Here is a 13,406-nt window from a genome sequence, read left to right as displayed (position 1 = left end):
CTGCTGTGTGATTTGTTTTTTCTGATTAATGTGAATCAATATGGGATGCAAAGATGTAGTGTTCCAGCTCTGGAGATGCACTTCTTGAGCAAAGTCAATTAATTGCATTTGAAATGAAACAAATCCATCATGTCTAAGCTTTCTGCCAGCAGATGGCTGCACAGTGATTTCATTTGTGCTGCTGGCAGCAAAGGCAGCAAGCCCCTCGAGTGTTAGAATACGTAAAGAAATTTACTCCAGAAGGTAGATGCTTTCTGAATAACTATTTGACAACCTTGGTGTTTGAGGAGAGGAAGAGAGGGGGGGAAAAATGTGAGGATTAGACCCCTGAAAGCCTTAATAACTTACCTCTGCATTTGTTAGGAAACTACTCATGATTATTTACATGGAGTGTTTTGGGGACTAATTTGGTTTCCAGAATTCTCAGCTTATCTTGGTCCACTGTTCTGTTAGCTCGACACTTTCAGATGCATTTTCTTATTTTCATTTTGCATTGAAGTCTGTAGTTACAGACAAACTTTTCGCAAAGATTGAAACATATTGTGGTTGTTTTGAGCAGGGAAGTGGAGATTACTTCATGTGCCTCTCTGCTGCATAAATTTGGTGAAGTACCATCAATCATCATTTTTCCAAGTGCCCAGTGGTTAAGTGTTCCGCTGAAGTACTTGAGCTGAGCAACTGTTTATTTTGTTGACTTCACTGAGTACTTAGTTTTGTAATGTGTTCAGCTCTTTTCCCATTACTTCTGAAATCTTTGGATCTGGTATTAAGGGGTGGCAAATGATTAGCTTAATGATGGTGTGATAGGTATCATGTAAAAAAATACGGAGGATAGCAAGTACACCTGCCTTCATTTGCTTTGAAGTTACATGTGGACATATAGCAAAAATTTTTGCTATTTAACTGTTTTCTTCTCCCACGGCTATTTATTACCCACCCTGTATTTTACATTATTTACTCTACTACCAGCACTGACAGCAGGATGTGAATATGTAATTGCTTCTCGGGCATTTGTGTACAAATCACCTTTCCAAGTGATTTAAGTAAAATACTCTGCTTTCATGTTGAGGCAGGTGAAATGCTCACAGGTTTTGCTGCTGACTTTTCTGTAACTTCTGGCTGAGCAACAACAGTGTGAAGATGTGTGCCAGCGATAAAGAAATTAAGGTCCTTGTTTTCTAAGTATTGTCAATGGGAGATACGGGAGCTCCCCAACCTCCTTCGCCAAGGTTAGGAATGCTCAGCATTTTGGAAAGTTAAACTCTGCTATTGCTTTTTTTTGTCTTCTTCCCAAGACCCTGAAATTTCAAGGCACCACACCTCCAGCTTTTGAACATGTACAGCAAGGTCTGCCTAAGTTTTTACCTCTTTCTAGGCCTTTTTGAGGTAATTCTGCAGCCTGTTGAGCTTGCTTGCACAGCAAGCTCCAGCTATAGGACCATTACTAGAGTCCTGTGAAATAAGGAGTGGAGTTGTTCCTACAGCTGCACTGTTTGATCCAGGTTGTGTTTGTTACAGGTCATGTTTGGGAAGCATTTACTGGCTCGTGTACTCTGCCTCATCCTGCTCCCGCTTGCCCTCTACACGGCTATGTTTGCTGTTCATTTTACAGTGTTAAATAAAAGGTATTTCACAATGTTTTCTCCAGAAGAAGAATCACTTGTCTTTGCTTCGAATTAAAGGTTATTCATTATGGATTTCTCTGCTTTCAGTGTCAGAATCACAGCCAGAAACTGTGTCTGTTCAATTCCCTACCCAAACTCCTGCATTGTTCTTACAGAAGGGCTCTGGCCAAGCTGGCAGTGAAACTGAATTTGAGCTTGAGACTTTCTGAAATGCCAAGCAAGAATCCTAACCAAACTCTCAGTCTCTTTTCTTTCCTCCTCTCTTTCTTGGACCTGAAAATGTCTCAACTCCATTCTTTTTCTTTTTTTTTCTTTTTTTTTTTTTTTTAATTTAAAAGAAAATTTGTATGGAAAGAGCACAACAGCTAGTAAAATGGCCAATGTTTTTCCATACGCCAGCATTAAGAGATGAGGTGAATAAGTGTTTAACCATAAAAAAAGATTATAAAAATAAATCCATAGTTTTTCAGTTTAACCTTGTCTACCACTAACTTTTTAGCAGAAATGAGACTTAACGGAACCCCAGAGGGAGGCTTTGTTATATCTAACCTGATAGTGGGTCAGTTTATTTGTCATAAGAACACCTCCAAAGATAGTTGATGGTGCTTTGTGCAGTGCCAGTGTGTACATTTTTGTGACCTCAAGTATTTGCAGCTCTGGGCAATTTCCTGCAAGACTGTATCTGCCATGATTCACAGCATTTGAGGCGTGTGCATCTAAGGGAGCTGCAGTCATTCTTCTCCTGATGCCGTATCTGGTTTTATTGTTTTCCTTCTCTAAATACTATTAATACGTGACAGAGATCTGTATGCCTGTTTGCAGACTCTGAATTGTTACATTCTTTGCTCTCTTTTGCAGTGGTCCTGGGGATGGTTTCTTCAGTTCAGCATTTCAGTCCCAGCTGATTGGGAACAATCTTCATAATATCTCCGTTCCAGAGCGTGAGTATCCAAAAGAATAAACCACTCTGACTGTTGTCAGTGTATGTGGGGATTTAAATAAAACCAACATGTCCTGCAACTCAGTGCAGGACAGTGCAGATTATCCCTTCCGGGTCAGATCCATGCTGTTCCTCTGTGCGGTTTTATTTATTAACAGAAAAGAAAAAGGCTGAAAAGAAGACTGTGTTTACTGCATGGTCACTACCTGTTTCATTGTATTCCTTCTAGAGGGAAAGATGCTATTTGAAGGGATTTGAGTTTTGTGTGCATGCATCTGGTTAGTTATTGGCCTTTATGTTGCTTGAGACAACAAAAAGAGATTTGTCCTGTTCATCTTAGGTTTGTAAGATGTTCAGATGTGGAATTTGTTTTCAAAATACATGTAAATGAAAAGATGAAAACTCTCAACTCCTTTGTGACACAGGACGCTCAGTCAGCAGTGTACTCTGAATGCGTACGAATTTAGGGGAAAGATGGCTCTGTGATTGTTGTCTGATCCTCAGGTTGGCTAGGGACTATTGAACAAACTTTAATATGGTTTAGCTTTCTGATTCCTTCAGCTTTTCTCTAGCTGTTTGCTGCTCCAGATACGCTAGTGGGAGAACATTCTCCAACACTGTACTCTCACTTGTGCTGGGAAGCTATGTAGGAAGGTGTTTTAAGCTAGGGTATCAGCTCTGCAATCTGATAGCTGAACTTGCCTTCCTTCCCTCTTGTGTTGCATACAAAAGAAGTAGAGCTTGTTTATGTTTAAACTAGGTGGGAGAATTTTAAGTGTTTCAGCCAAATGTTATGTAACAGTTTTACTGAATTGTGGTTGAGAATGGAAGATAAGCTTGCAATGAGCTCTGTGGAGTAACTGTCAAACAGGAAACAGGCTTTCATCAAAACAAAGCAGGAGAATGCATGCCTAATCGGAGCACTGCAGACTAGCTGGGGGAAGTATTTATAGGAGAGCTGCCTTATGCCTTTTTTCTTTCGTTCTTCCTTCCCATGTAGACGTGGCATATGGATCTGTGGTCACGATGAAGAACCTCCGGATGGCAGGGGGCTACCTTCACTCCCACTGGCACCTCTACCCAGAGGGCATTGGGGCTCGCCAGCAGCAGGTTAGTGTGCTGCGGTAGCATTGCCTCTTGACTACAGTCACTGTAGTCAATGGTTGTAGCTCCCTCCCATTGCACTTAGTGTTCAGGGTTGTTGTGACAGGAGCTATGTATTTACTCAGCATCTCTTACCCTCTCAGTGCCACAGCTGTGCACTTGGCTTGGAAGTCTGAGTAAAAAGGATGCTCGAAGGGAGCCTACCACATTGCACCAGAGAGGTGACTTACAGTAACAAGGCTTGGTTGTCATAGCAAGATCACCTTTGGTAGGTGGAGGCCAAGAGGACTTAAAAATAATTCTACATACTGAAAGTGCAGTTGTTACCTCAAAGAAGGCCGTAAAACTTATATTTAAAACATGAATTAGTTTATCGCATAGGTTTCAATGATGTGTTTTAAAAGCAGCAGGACTACTGTATGTTGTTTCACTCCTGCCACTGGCCTCTGTGACCTTACATGAATTACTCTCCTTTCGTGCCTTGCTTTCTTCATCCATTGACAAAGAATTTGTAAGGCTTTACTCATTAAATTAGAGCTTCTGATTAAACGATTAAGCAATAAGTCAAAGTAAAAATCAGAAATCATGTAACTATTGCTAATTAAGTAGTACAAATTTTGTATTAATGTCTTATATTTGTCTATCACCATCAAGCTTCACAAATCTTTGCAGTTGCTGCAGTTTTCCCAAGATATATTTTGCAGTTTGCATGTTAGTGTCTAAAAATTGTTCTGGGCTCCTTGAAAGAAAGTTGATAGAGAAAAACAAGTATTTGTTTTAACTCAGTTCAGTCACCGTGATGAGAAAGACGTTTCCAGAAATTAAAACTTTGTGTCAATATTCTTTTCCTGCTGTCCTTCCCAAACAAAAGTTCTAATACTCTCATGTGACACTAATGTTTATTACCATAGATGGAGATGTCATACCCAAACTAGTTCAAAGATAGGCAGAATTCAAGTGCAGAGCATGCTTTATGATACTAAAAGCAGGGAAGGGGGGATTTGAAGAGGATACTGATGCGAGTTTCCTGGAAGGTAAGTGGGAAAAGGTGGAGATTTTGCCCCCTGTGCTCCCTGCCATGGAGGAAGGACAAGGGTGGGGGGCTGTGAGAGTTTGGGGGCTGTGGAGAGGAGAAGGGAGTTCATAACTTGGATGAGATTTAGGGAGGAAAAGATGGGGACTGTGATCAAATTGCCTTCTCCTTTCTCTCCTGATGATAAAACCTCCAGCTCTCCCTTTTTCCCCACCCTCAGTCACTTGTGTATGTTCTGCCTCTCACTGGGCCACCTTCTTCCACCTCAGTGGGGGGCACAGGTCTGGGCCTAGGCTAGGGTCCCACAGAACAGACCTTGTTGCTGCTGGAAAGGGGAGTGAGCAGGGTGGGCACAGTTCCCCATGCTTCTTGGGAAGGCTGCCCTCGGGAGCAGCACCGTGGGGCCAGATGGTTTCCCCTGCCCATGGTAGCAGTAGGAGCAGTTACTCTATGTGAGGCTGAGTGGGCCAGTAAGGGTAAGATGGGCAGCGTGCGTGGCTTTAACAGCTAGTCCCCAATTCCTTCTTGTCTTGCCTGGATCTTTTGGCAGAGGTATTATGGTTGTCACAGGCAGCCTGTTGTCTTGCATCTCTACCAGTGATGGCTGTCTGCAAAGCCAGTGCTGTTTCTGTTTTCTGGTTCTGATATTGGTCAGTGACTACTCAGAAAGTCAGGTTTAGATATCCTATTGGAGAAGGAGCCTCTGAAGTAGTGTGAGAGGAGGTCAAGCTGTATGGTTGGAGGCCAATACCTGTGATGCATGTGAACCGCCATTAAGCATATGGGGCTATACACTGAGTAAAAGGTGTGATCAAGGGTTAAGGATTGGCCTTTCTAGAAGGCACTGTCATAAATGTTATGCCAGGCTTTCTATGTTATTGATGCATTCAGTTGGGACTTCAGTTTGCTGGTGAATGTGTGTTTGCCATCACCACCATTTTTCTTGTTTGGTAAAATAATACATCATGTGCTTTCAGGTCACTGCCTACTTACATAAAGATTTGAATAACCTCTGGATTATAAAGAAACATGATTCAGACACAGGTAACAAATGCCAGTGAAGTGTGTTTTATAACTGCTGCTTCAGTTTTCACTTAAATATTCAGACTTCCCTCCAGGGCAAAGTATCCTTCATGGATATGTGGAGCAGAGAAGAACAAGGGAAATCTGGTTCCATCTTGACAGATGCTGTTTTCGTCTACTGTGTTTTCTGCAGCTGAAGTAAATAAGACTTTCTTAGTTTAAGGTTGCATTGACAACTTTTCAGCTAGGCAGGGCTGCAGAGAAAATTATTCTGAATTTAGTTAATATTTTGTGGAATCTGTTATTGTGGCTGTGGATGTTAGAGAAGTTGGGCCCTGGTGCATTCTGGTACATTGTGTTTAACTGATTTGCATGAATGCTTGCTGGGGCAAGATAATACTAGTGAAGGTGAAGATCTATGGCTTGCACATACATCTGTTGTTTTAGAATATCATATAGTGTAGCTGAGGTGTGTTTGGTCTGGCAGAGTTCAGTTTCTTCACCTGCAGCATGTGTATATAAAAATTAACAAGAACTATCTAAACAACAAAAAATGTAAATAACGGATAAAACAAACTCATAATCACTGTTGCAAGAGTAATTTTATAGTTCATGAAATATATATATATACATATATAGTTTTGGTGTTAGCCCGACCAGGCATCCTCTTTAAGGGCAGTATGTGCTGCCTGGGTTCATGTTCTTTGGAGTAGCACTCTTTAAACTAGAGCAGTGGTTTATACCAGGCTTACAGAGTCAACACAAATTTGTTTGCCTTGTATTGCCTGCCTGAGGCATGAGCATTCCCAAGAAACTTTTCAAGACCCTTCTATGTTTGTTGGTGCATTGATAGGATAACTTTGTCTTCCTTCAGCAGATCCATCAGACCCCTCGATCCCCGTGGAGTTTGTGAGGCACGGAGATATTATTCGTCTGGAACATAAAGAGTAAGGATGATTTCTGGGATTCAAAGGTATTGCATGATTGAATAGAATTGGTGGGAGACTCGTTTTGCTGGAGATTACATTTTAGGCCAGCACAAGCAGGCTGTGTGGCAGAGGTGTCTGTATATACACATTTCCACTGTTTGGTTTGTGGAGTTTTTCTACAGTTTATGTTTTGAAGGGTGTCTGTCAGTGGGAAACTTTCATCAGAACCACACAACTTCATTAAAAATACCTTCCTGAGCAGAAGAGAGATTTGTTCAGCTGTGTGAGGTGCCGTATTAAGGGTAACTCTACTGCAAAGAAGCAGTATCAAAACCCTCATTCTTTTGCTTGTCCCCACTCTCTGAGTTTTCTAAGCAAATAGAGTGTGGGGTGTTTTTTGTCAGCATACTACAGGTGTCCTGTCCTGTGTGTACAGGCAGTATTCACCTGGTGAAGTTGTCAACAGCACTGAGATCACAGCAATGAAACACTTGGAACAAGAATCTCAGCTGGTGTCTTCCTTCTCTATATCACAGAATCATAGAATCAACTAGGTTGGAAAAGACCTTTAAGATCAAGTAGGGAATTCCTGAGAGGAAGTAGTGTAACCCTAGTGACTTGATATTTAATATTCATCTAGTCTAACGTCACTGTGCCACAATAGTCTGTGCTGTTGCAGCTTTGCTTTCTTAACAGAAGCTCTGAACTTGTGAGCCTGGAAATATCTGGTATTGTGTGTTCACAAATTATTGCTTAGGTTTCCCAAATGATTTTAGGACTTAAAAAAAAAAAAGTCTTGAATTTTGGGGTTTACTATCAAATAGATACAATGAAGTGATAAAATCTTGATTAGGCAATACTGGTTAGGTCTTGATGAGGTCTCCAGAACCGGAGGTGGAATTGTGGTGCTGCGGAAAAGATCCGGCAGATAGCGCTCGTCCCCTTGCGTGTGAGCCTCGCCCAGCATGGGCAGGGGGTGTCTGTGCCCATGAGGCCGGGCTGGATGCTGTTGCACTGGTGATGATGGGGGTCTACTGTTAGAGTGGTTTTATTAAGGACTGACCAGGGTATGGCTAGGCCTTTCTGGCTGCCTCAGTTATCAGTCCTGGCTAGGGTGGGAGGCTGTTTGTCTGCACCATGTACAGCTGGTGCTAATGGGGGCCACTGATTCCCCCCTCAGTAGGTCTGTGCCTGACTAAATTGTAAAATCCTTCCCCTCAAAAGTAAAACCCATTATCAAGAGGGGTCAGGGTCTTGCTTTGCTTCTTGCAAGAAGTCCCACTTTTACTCTTTGTTAAAAAAAAACCAACCCCAAACCAAAAACAACTAACAAACCCCCAAAACAAACTCCCAAAAGCCTAGCAATGGCGTTTCCACTTGGAAGTAGCGGATTATAGCTTGAGGGTTGGATTTATTCATGCTGTCCTCCTTTTCCAGCACTGCCCAGTGTGGCATAAGCTCAGAGTTGCATGATAGGAAGCTGATGTTTCACTTCGTGGCTCCCATTGCTGTTAAGGCTGCATCCTGCCCTGCCCTTGGCTGGAATTTGCTGGTCAAAGTGCTGGCAGCTCTCTGAATGGCTCAAACCAGAGTTCTTGTCACAAATTGACTGAGACGTAAAAGCAAAACAAGGTTTGACTTTTAATTTTGTTTCAGAACTTCTAGAAATCTTCACAGTCACCAGCATGAGGCTCCCCTGACACGGAAGCATTTTCAGGTCACTGCTTATGGAATAGTAAGTGAATGGCAGAATAAAACAAAAGCCTCTTCTTTTAGAGAGAGTTCATACTAGGCCAAGGGGTTTTATTCTTGGTCTTTTAGTTTGTTAGCTAATGTGATAATAAGTTTTAACCATACTGGAGTTAAAACTGATTTAGTATGAAATAGCTTCTCATATTCAAGGTCTATGTAATGCGAACACAGACAAGAAAATAATTTAAGCTTTTACTGCCAGTGTAGCTGTGGCAGTATTCAACTCCTGAAATGCCAAACTGAGCAACCTTGAAGTTGCTCTGACAAGTATTATTTTATGTATTTGGCCTTGTCACATAGACAAGTGCCTTTTTGTGACAGAATGATGACAGAATTTTGAATCACAAAAATGAAATCTGCTTTGAGGGCTGAATTTCCAAATGCAAGAGGCTGTTGCCTGAACCCCTTTTGTGAGGCTGCCAAGTTACCCTTTTTTAAAATGTAACTCTGAGCCACAGTCAAGGATGAATTGGAAGCAAAAATATTTAAGGTTGGCAAGATAAAAATGTATTTGTGAGTGGTTGCTCATGTCTAGAATCATCTTTTCCTAATGGGGAATCTCTTCTGTGAAGTCTGAGCAAGGGTAGCCTGGGCTCCTTTGTTTAGCTTTGCCACCATTAGTGTTTCAGAAGTTCCTGTTTGCAGTGTTTCAATCACATATGTCTTTTAATTGTTTGGGTTTTGGTTTTGTTTTGGGTTTTTTTTTGGCGGGGTTTGTTTTCTTTTGGTTTTTTCTCCTATGGTATTTTTGCATCATAGAATGGAACAGGAGACTCCAATGATTTTTGGCGGATTGAAGTGGTGGGCAGAAAGTCTGGGAAGCTCATCAGAGTACTACGGAGTCAAGTCCGGCTAACTCATGTGGCCACAGGATGTGTATTGGGCTCTTCTGGAAAGATTCTGCCAAAATGGTAAATAGCTTGTAATCTCCCTCCACCCCCGCAAGGCCTTGAGTTGACGTTCCTTTGCTCAATCGTACTTTTAAACTAAACAATAACCATATTTCCTCAGGTTTTTTGTCTTTAAAACAATAAAAAAGTAACTAGCAGTACTAAAAATATAACCACAGGAAAAGGTCTGAGTTAGGGTTATGCAGTCTGTTACAGTGAAGGTATAGAGCTCTGAAAAATAATATCCCTTGTAAGAGATCCAACAATGGCATGGGTGTAGATCTTGTAATCTCTTAAGTCCAGGAGGAAATGACAGATGTGTTCTTCGAGGTCCATTTTATCCTTGGGGCTCACAAAAATTGCTGGAAACTGGGACAATTCATGCTGTTCCATACCATAATCCTCCAGATTTTATTTCATGATTCAAGACTTTCTGCCATTTTTGCATGAAACATCTGAAGCGGGGGCAGCGGTAACAAGCTGATATGAGCAGAGGTCAGGATTTAGTATGTCCTTGAATTATATATTTTTATAATTAAAATTAAGTATATGCAGAGACATCCAGACTAATGCCAAGCAAGCTGGTGTATCTGCAAAACTGTACTGTGTGGGATGCTAACACAGATCCTGAAGCAGCAGGCTGTGCCGTCATGTTGCTTCTGTTTCCAGAGCAGCCTCTGCTACTGCTATCTTAGGTTTCCCTTCACTGTGTTATGGTAAAAAGGGCTTCTAAGGAATCCTGTGGATGCTGAATCATAGTGAGTGCAGGCAGATACCTCTGGTGACTGCCTGGTCAGGAATGCAAGTGCCATTTAGGCTTTACCAGTAACACTGGGCTCATGGGTAATTAATGCAATTGGTTTTCTAAAAAATAAATTGCTACTTCTGTCAACAGCATTCAAGAAAGGGTGTGGGGTTTTTTTTCCTCTAACACAAACCCTGTGAATGGAAGTTATTGCCACAAAATATTGATGACATAAAAAGCTGAGGGGGAGAAAATGTTAACTGCAAATAAGAATGGTTAGAGCATACTGGATTTTTTTTTTTTTTTTTTTTTTTAGGAATTTGAAGGGTAGTAATAACTGTCCTTCAGAGAATGAAATGGTGATTAATGAATGGAATTAATTAATTAGTGGAGTTAAGTCTGCTAAGTGGTGATTGGTAGAAAATTTCTTATTAATCTATGACATTACTGTGGGATTTGATGCACTTTCTCTCAAAGTTTTTGATGTCACCTGCTAGAAATAGGGTGACAGACTAAATGAACAGTTAGTGGGATCCTCTAAAGTCATTCTTCCATTTCTGTAATACAGTTGCTGTAGGCATAGATTGAGTTAATGATGGTTATTGTCTTGTGGAGAAACTGAAAGGGTTGACTTGATGTAGTTTGTCAATGTGCGTCATCTTCAAAAATCCCACTAGTTATGTATGGACTTAGGTTTTGGTTTTAGATTAGATGCCCAAAGTTAGAAATGTGGTTCACAGATTTGGTATCATTTTGATGCTGGCTACCTTGCAAATCTGGTTTGGTTTCTACATAGTGCTTAGAGCACGTAAGAGTGCAGGGGCTGGGGTTGAGTGGTACGGTAGGTGTTGTGGGGAAGTATAAAGGTAAATGGGGAAAAAATCAGACATGAGCTGCAAGTATGGAATGATCATTTGTGGGGTGGTGGCTGACTGTTTTGCTGTTCCTCAGGGGTTGGGAACAATTGGAAGTCACCTGCACGCCATACCTGAAGGAGACTCCCAATTCCCTCTGGAACTTTGAAGATCATATTAACTCGAAGTGTAAGTCATTTATTTCCTTTTCATTTGAGAGTGTGTCTTGGCTTGTTGTTAAAGAAAGGGATGAGCTATCAGATGGCAAGGACTGGCATTCAGTGTGGTTCTTTCCCAAATCAGGCATGAACTTGCTGAACTTGGGCCAGTTGTTCACAGATGCATAGCTTTTTTCCACTTCACTGTTTGTACTCTAAGCTGGTGCTAATGCTTTAAATGTAGTGGAAGTATAAAGGCTTCTTAAAGGATTTTGAGATCTTCATTGGTAACAAAAGTGTGACGTTTTATGAGCACTGCAGTAGAGGCTGTTATTAACATAACATTAACATATTATTAACATAATTGGTTTGATTGGGAATTACTGTCATCAATATGAACATGTCATGCATACTTTGATGTTTTGGGTTTTTTTTCTTAAAAGCTGAGGTCCACCTTGTTCTGTCCTTCCCTCTCTTACTGGAGGCATGCTAAATAATGACTTTGCAGTACCATCAAGAAATGAATAGAAGTGTGACAGAGAACCAAGTTTGCCAGTAATGACAGATGGGCCTTGCAGCCTCATCCAGGAGTTAAATATGTGTCACAGCCTCATTTGGCCTGAATAATTTGATACAATTTTCATCCCATGAATTGCAGATGACTGGGCTGAGTTATTAAGAAACCTAGTTTCTTCAACCTTTCAGAGTGACTGTACGCAAACCAAAGGAGAGAAATCCTAGGCTATTGACTTGGTAGAATTTTCTCTTTTGTAATGCATTTTACATTCCCACACTCATGGCTCATTTACAGATAAACAGCAGCTTACGAACAATATGTCTCTAATTTCAGCTAGAAATACAAATCTGTTCATTTCATGGACTTTTATCTATTTCTCTTGCTCCTGAAAGTAAAGGAAATCTAGGAGTACATCAGTTGTGAAATTCACTGGGGGATACTTTTGACTGCAAGCCTCTGTGTTTAGAATATGAATGAATTGCGCAGGGAGTTAAAAAAGGTGCTAGAAGCAGATTTGTCACAGGAGGAGAGAGTTCAGTTTATTATGAAACATGCAAATAAAAGTAAACCATACAGACTTCTAATCTATTTTTATCTCTTTTTTCTGAAGTGCCCAATATCAGCCTGGATGTTTTGAAGCCCTCTTTTGCAGAAATTCTGCTAGAATCCCATATGGTCATGATCCAGGTAGGGTATCATTAATTCTAGATTATTTTTTTCCTTCTTTATCTTGCATCAGAAAGAAATATCATTTTCTGAGATATCTGGATGACACCTGCAAGCTAGGGCAGAATTCACATGACCCAGCAACCTACTGGAATTTATACTTAGAAAAAGAGGTGGTCTTGCAGCTAAATCTTCTAAAAGTTTGGAAGACTTGGGCTCGACACCTGGCTGTGCTATTGGTGCAATCTAGCTGCTGCCTATTTATGTAGTCCCTCCGCTGCTGAAATTCAGTTCTGTAAAGGACAGTTGGAAATTTTCCTTACATTACTGGAAGGTTTTAAAGTTAGATTAATATTTGCAAGGCAGGAGGATATTATTGTGGTCAGTTAGAAAAATTAGCTAGACAGACAGGAGAGCAATAAATGTTTGGATTGAAGACTGAAAATTTCCTTTTTTTTTTTTTTTAAGTTCACCAAGGTGCTGTCTTTTCTGCTTTCCTCTTCCCTGTTTATCCCTGAATATTAAAAAAAAAATAAAAAGAGCTGGATTTAATATTTTCGAGGTGGACTGCTCTTGCAGTCTTTCCCCATGATTGTTCTTTGTGCTCTTGGGCACAGCCCTTCTGCTTCCAGCTCTCAATCCTTCATCTGAAAAACGAGAAGTTACTATTTTGAGAAATGAGTTTAAGGCTTTATTTGCTACTGTTTGCAAAGCTCTTTTCAGATTCCTAAGAGAAACAAGGTAGTCAAGCAAATTATTAATGCTAAGCGTTTCCATGGCAACCAGTGATAATACTGTCTCAGGTAAGGAAGCACCTGCATGAGTTTCCATGGAAATAATCTTTCTGAGGCCTTTTTTTCAGTGGAGGGAAGCCTGTCGAAGTAGTCTCTTAATGAACAAAGGTCTTGCTTATGCAACGTGTCCTCAGTGACAGAAAAGCTGAAGAAGATAAATGAGAGAATATTTCCTCTAATGATACCCAAAGAACATTTTCACTTGCACAGTAATATTAAAACATTCATTGTTCTCATTGTGACCATTTCTGGAAGATGATGTGTTTATGTAGTCAGAAAACAGCCTTTACTCAGGAAGAGTATTGATGTATGTTTGTGTACCCAGACATTTCTGGGAAGGCTTTGCAGCATAACTGCCTGCTCATTTGAATTTTAT

The 13,406-nt window shown here is 40.7% G+C and overlaps 1 protein-coding gene across 1 annotated transcript in view; it reads left to right on the top strand.

Annotated features, from left to right (window-relative positions):
- POMT2 (protein-O-mannosyltransferase 2) overlaps window positions 1-13,406 on the top strand; it is a 23,236-nt gene that overhangs the window by 5,940 nt on the left and 3,890 nt on the right. The window contains exons 6-14 of the mRNA XM_010022599.1: window positions 1,519-1,625; window positions 2,484-2,566; window positions 3,566-3,675; window positions 5,680-5,746; window positions 6,600-6,672; window positions 8,311-8,389; window positions 9,166-9,317; window positions 10,993-11,084; window positions 12,181-12,257. Of these exons, the coding sequence (XP_010020901.1) occupies window positions 1,519-1,625; window positions 2,484-2,566; window positions 3,566-3,675; window positions 5,680-5,746; window positions 6,600-6,672; window positions 8,311-8,389; window positions 9,166-9,317; window positions 10,993-11,084; window positions 12,181-12,257 (840 nt within the window). The remainder of the gene's footprint in view (window positions 1-1,518; window positions 1,626-2,483; window positions 2,567-3,565; window positions 3,676-5,679; window positions 5,747-6,599; window positions 6,673-8,310; window positions 8,390-9,165; window positions 9,318-10,992; window positions 11,085-12,180; window positions 12,258-13,406) is intronic.

Source organism: Nestor notabilis, unplaced genomic scaffold (genome assembly GCF_000696875.1).
Source record: "Nestor notabilis isolate BGI_N333 unplaced genomic scaffold, ASM69687v1 scaffold35100, whole genome shotgun sequence".
NCBI lineage: Eukaryota > Metazoa > Chordata > Aves > Psittaciformes > Psittacidae > Nestor > Nestor notabilis.
This window is presented reverse-complemented; position numbering and strand designations above follow the sequence as displayed.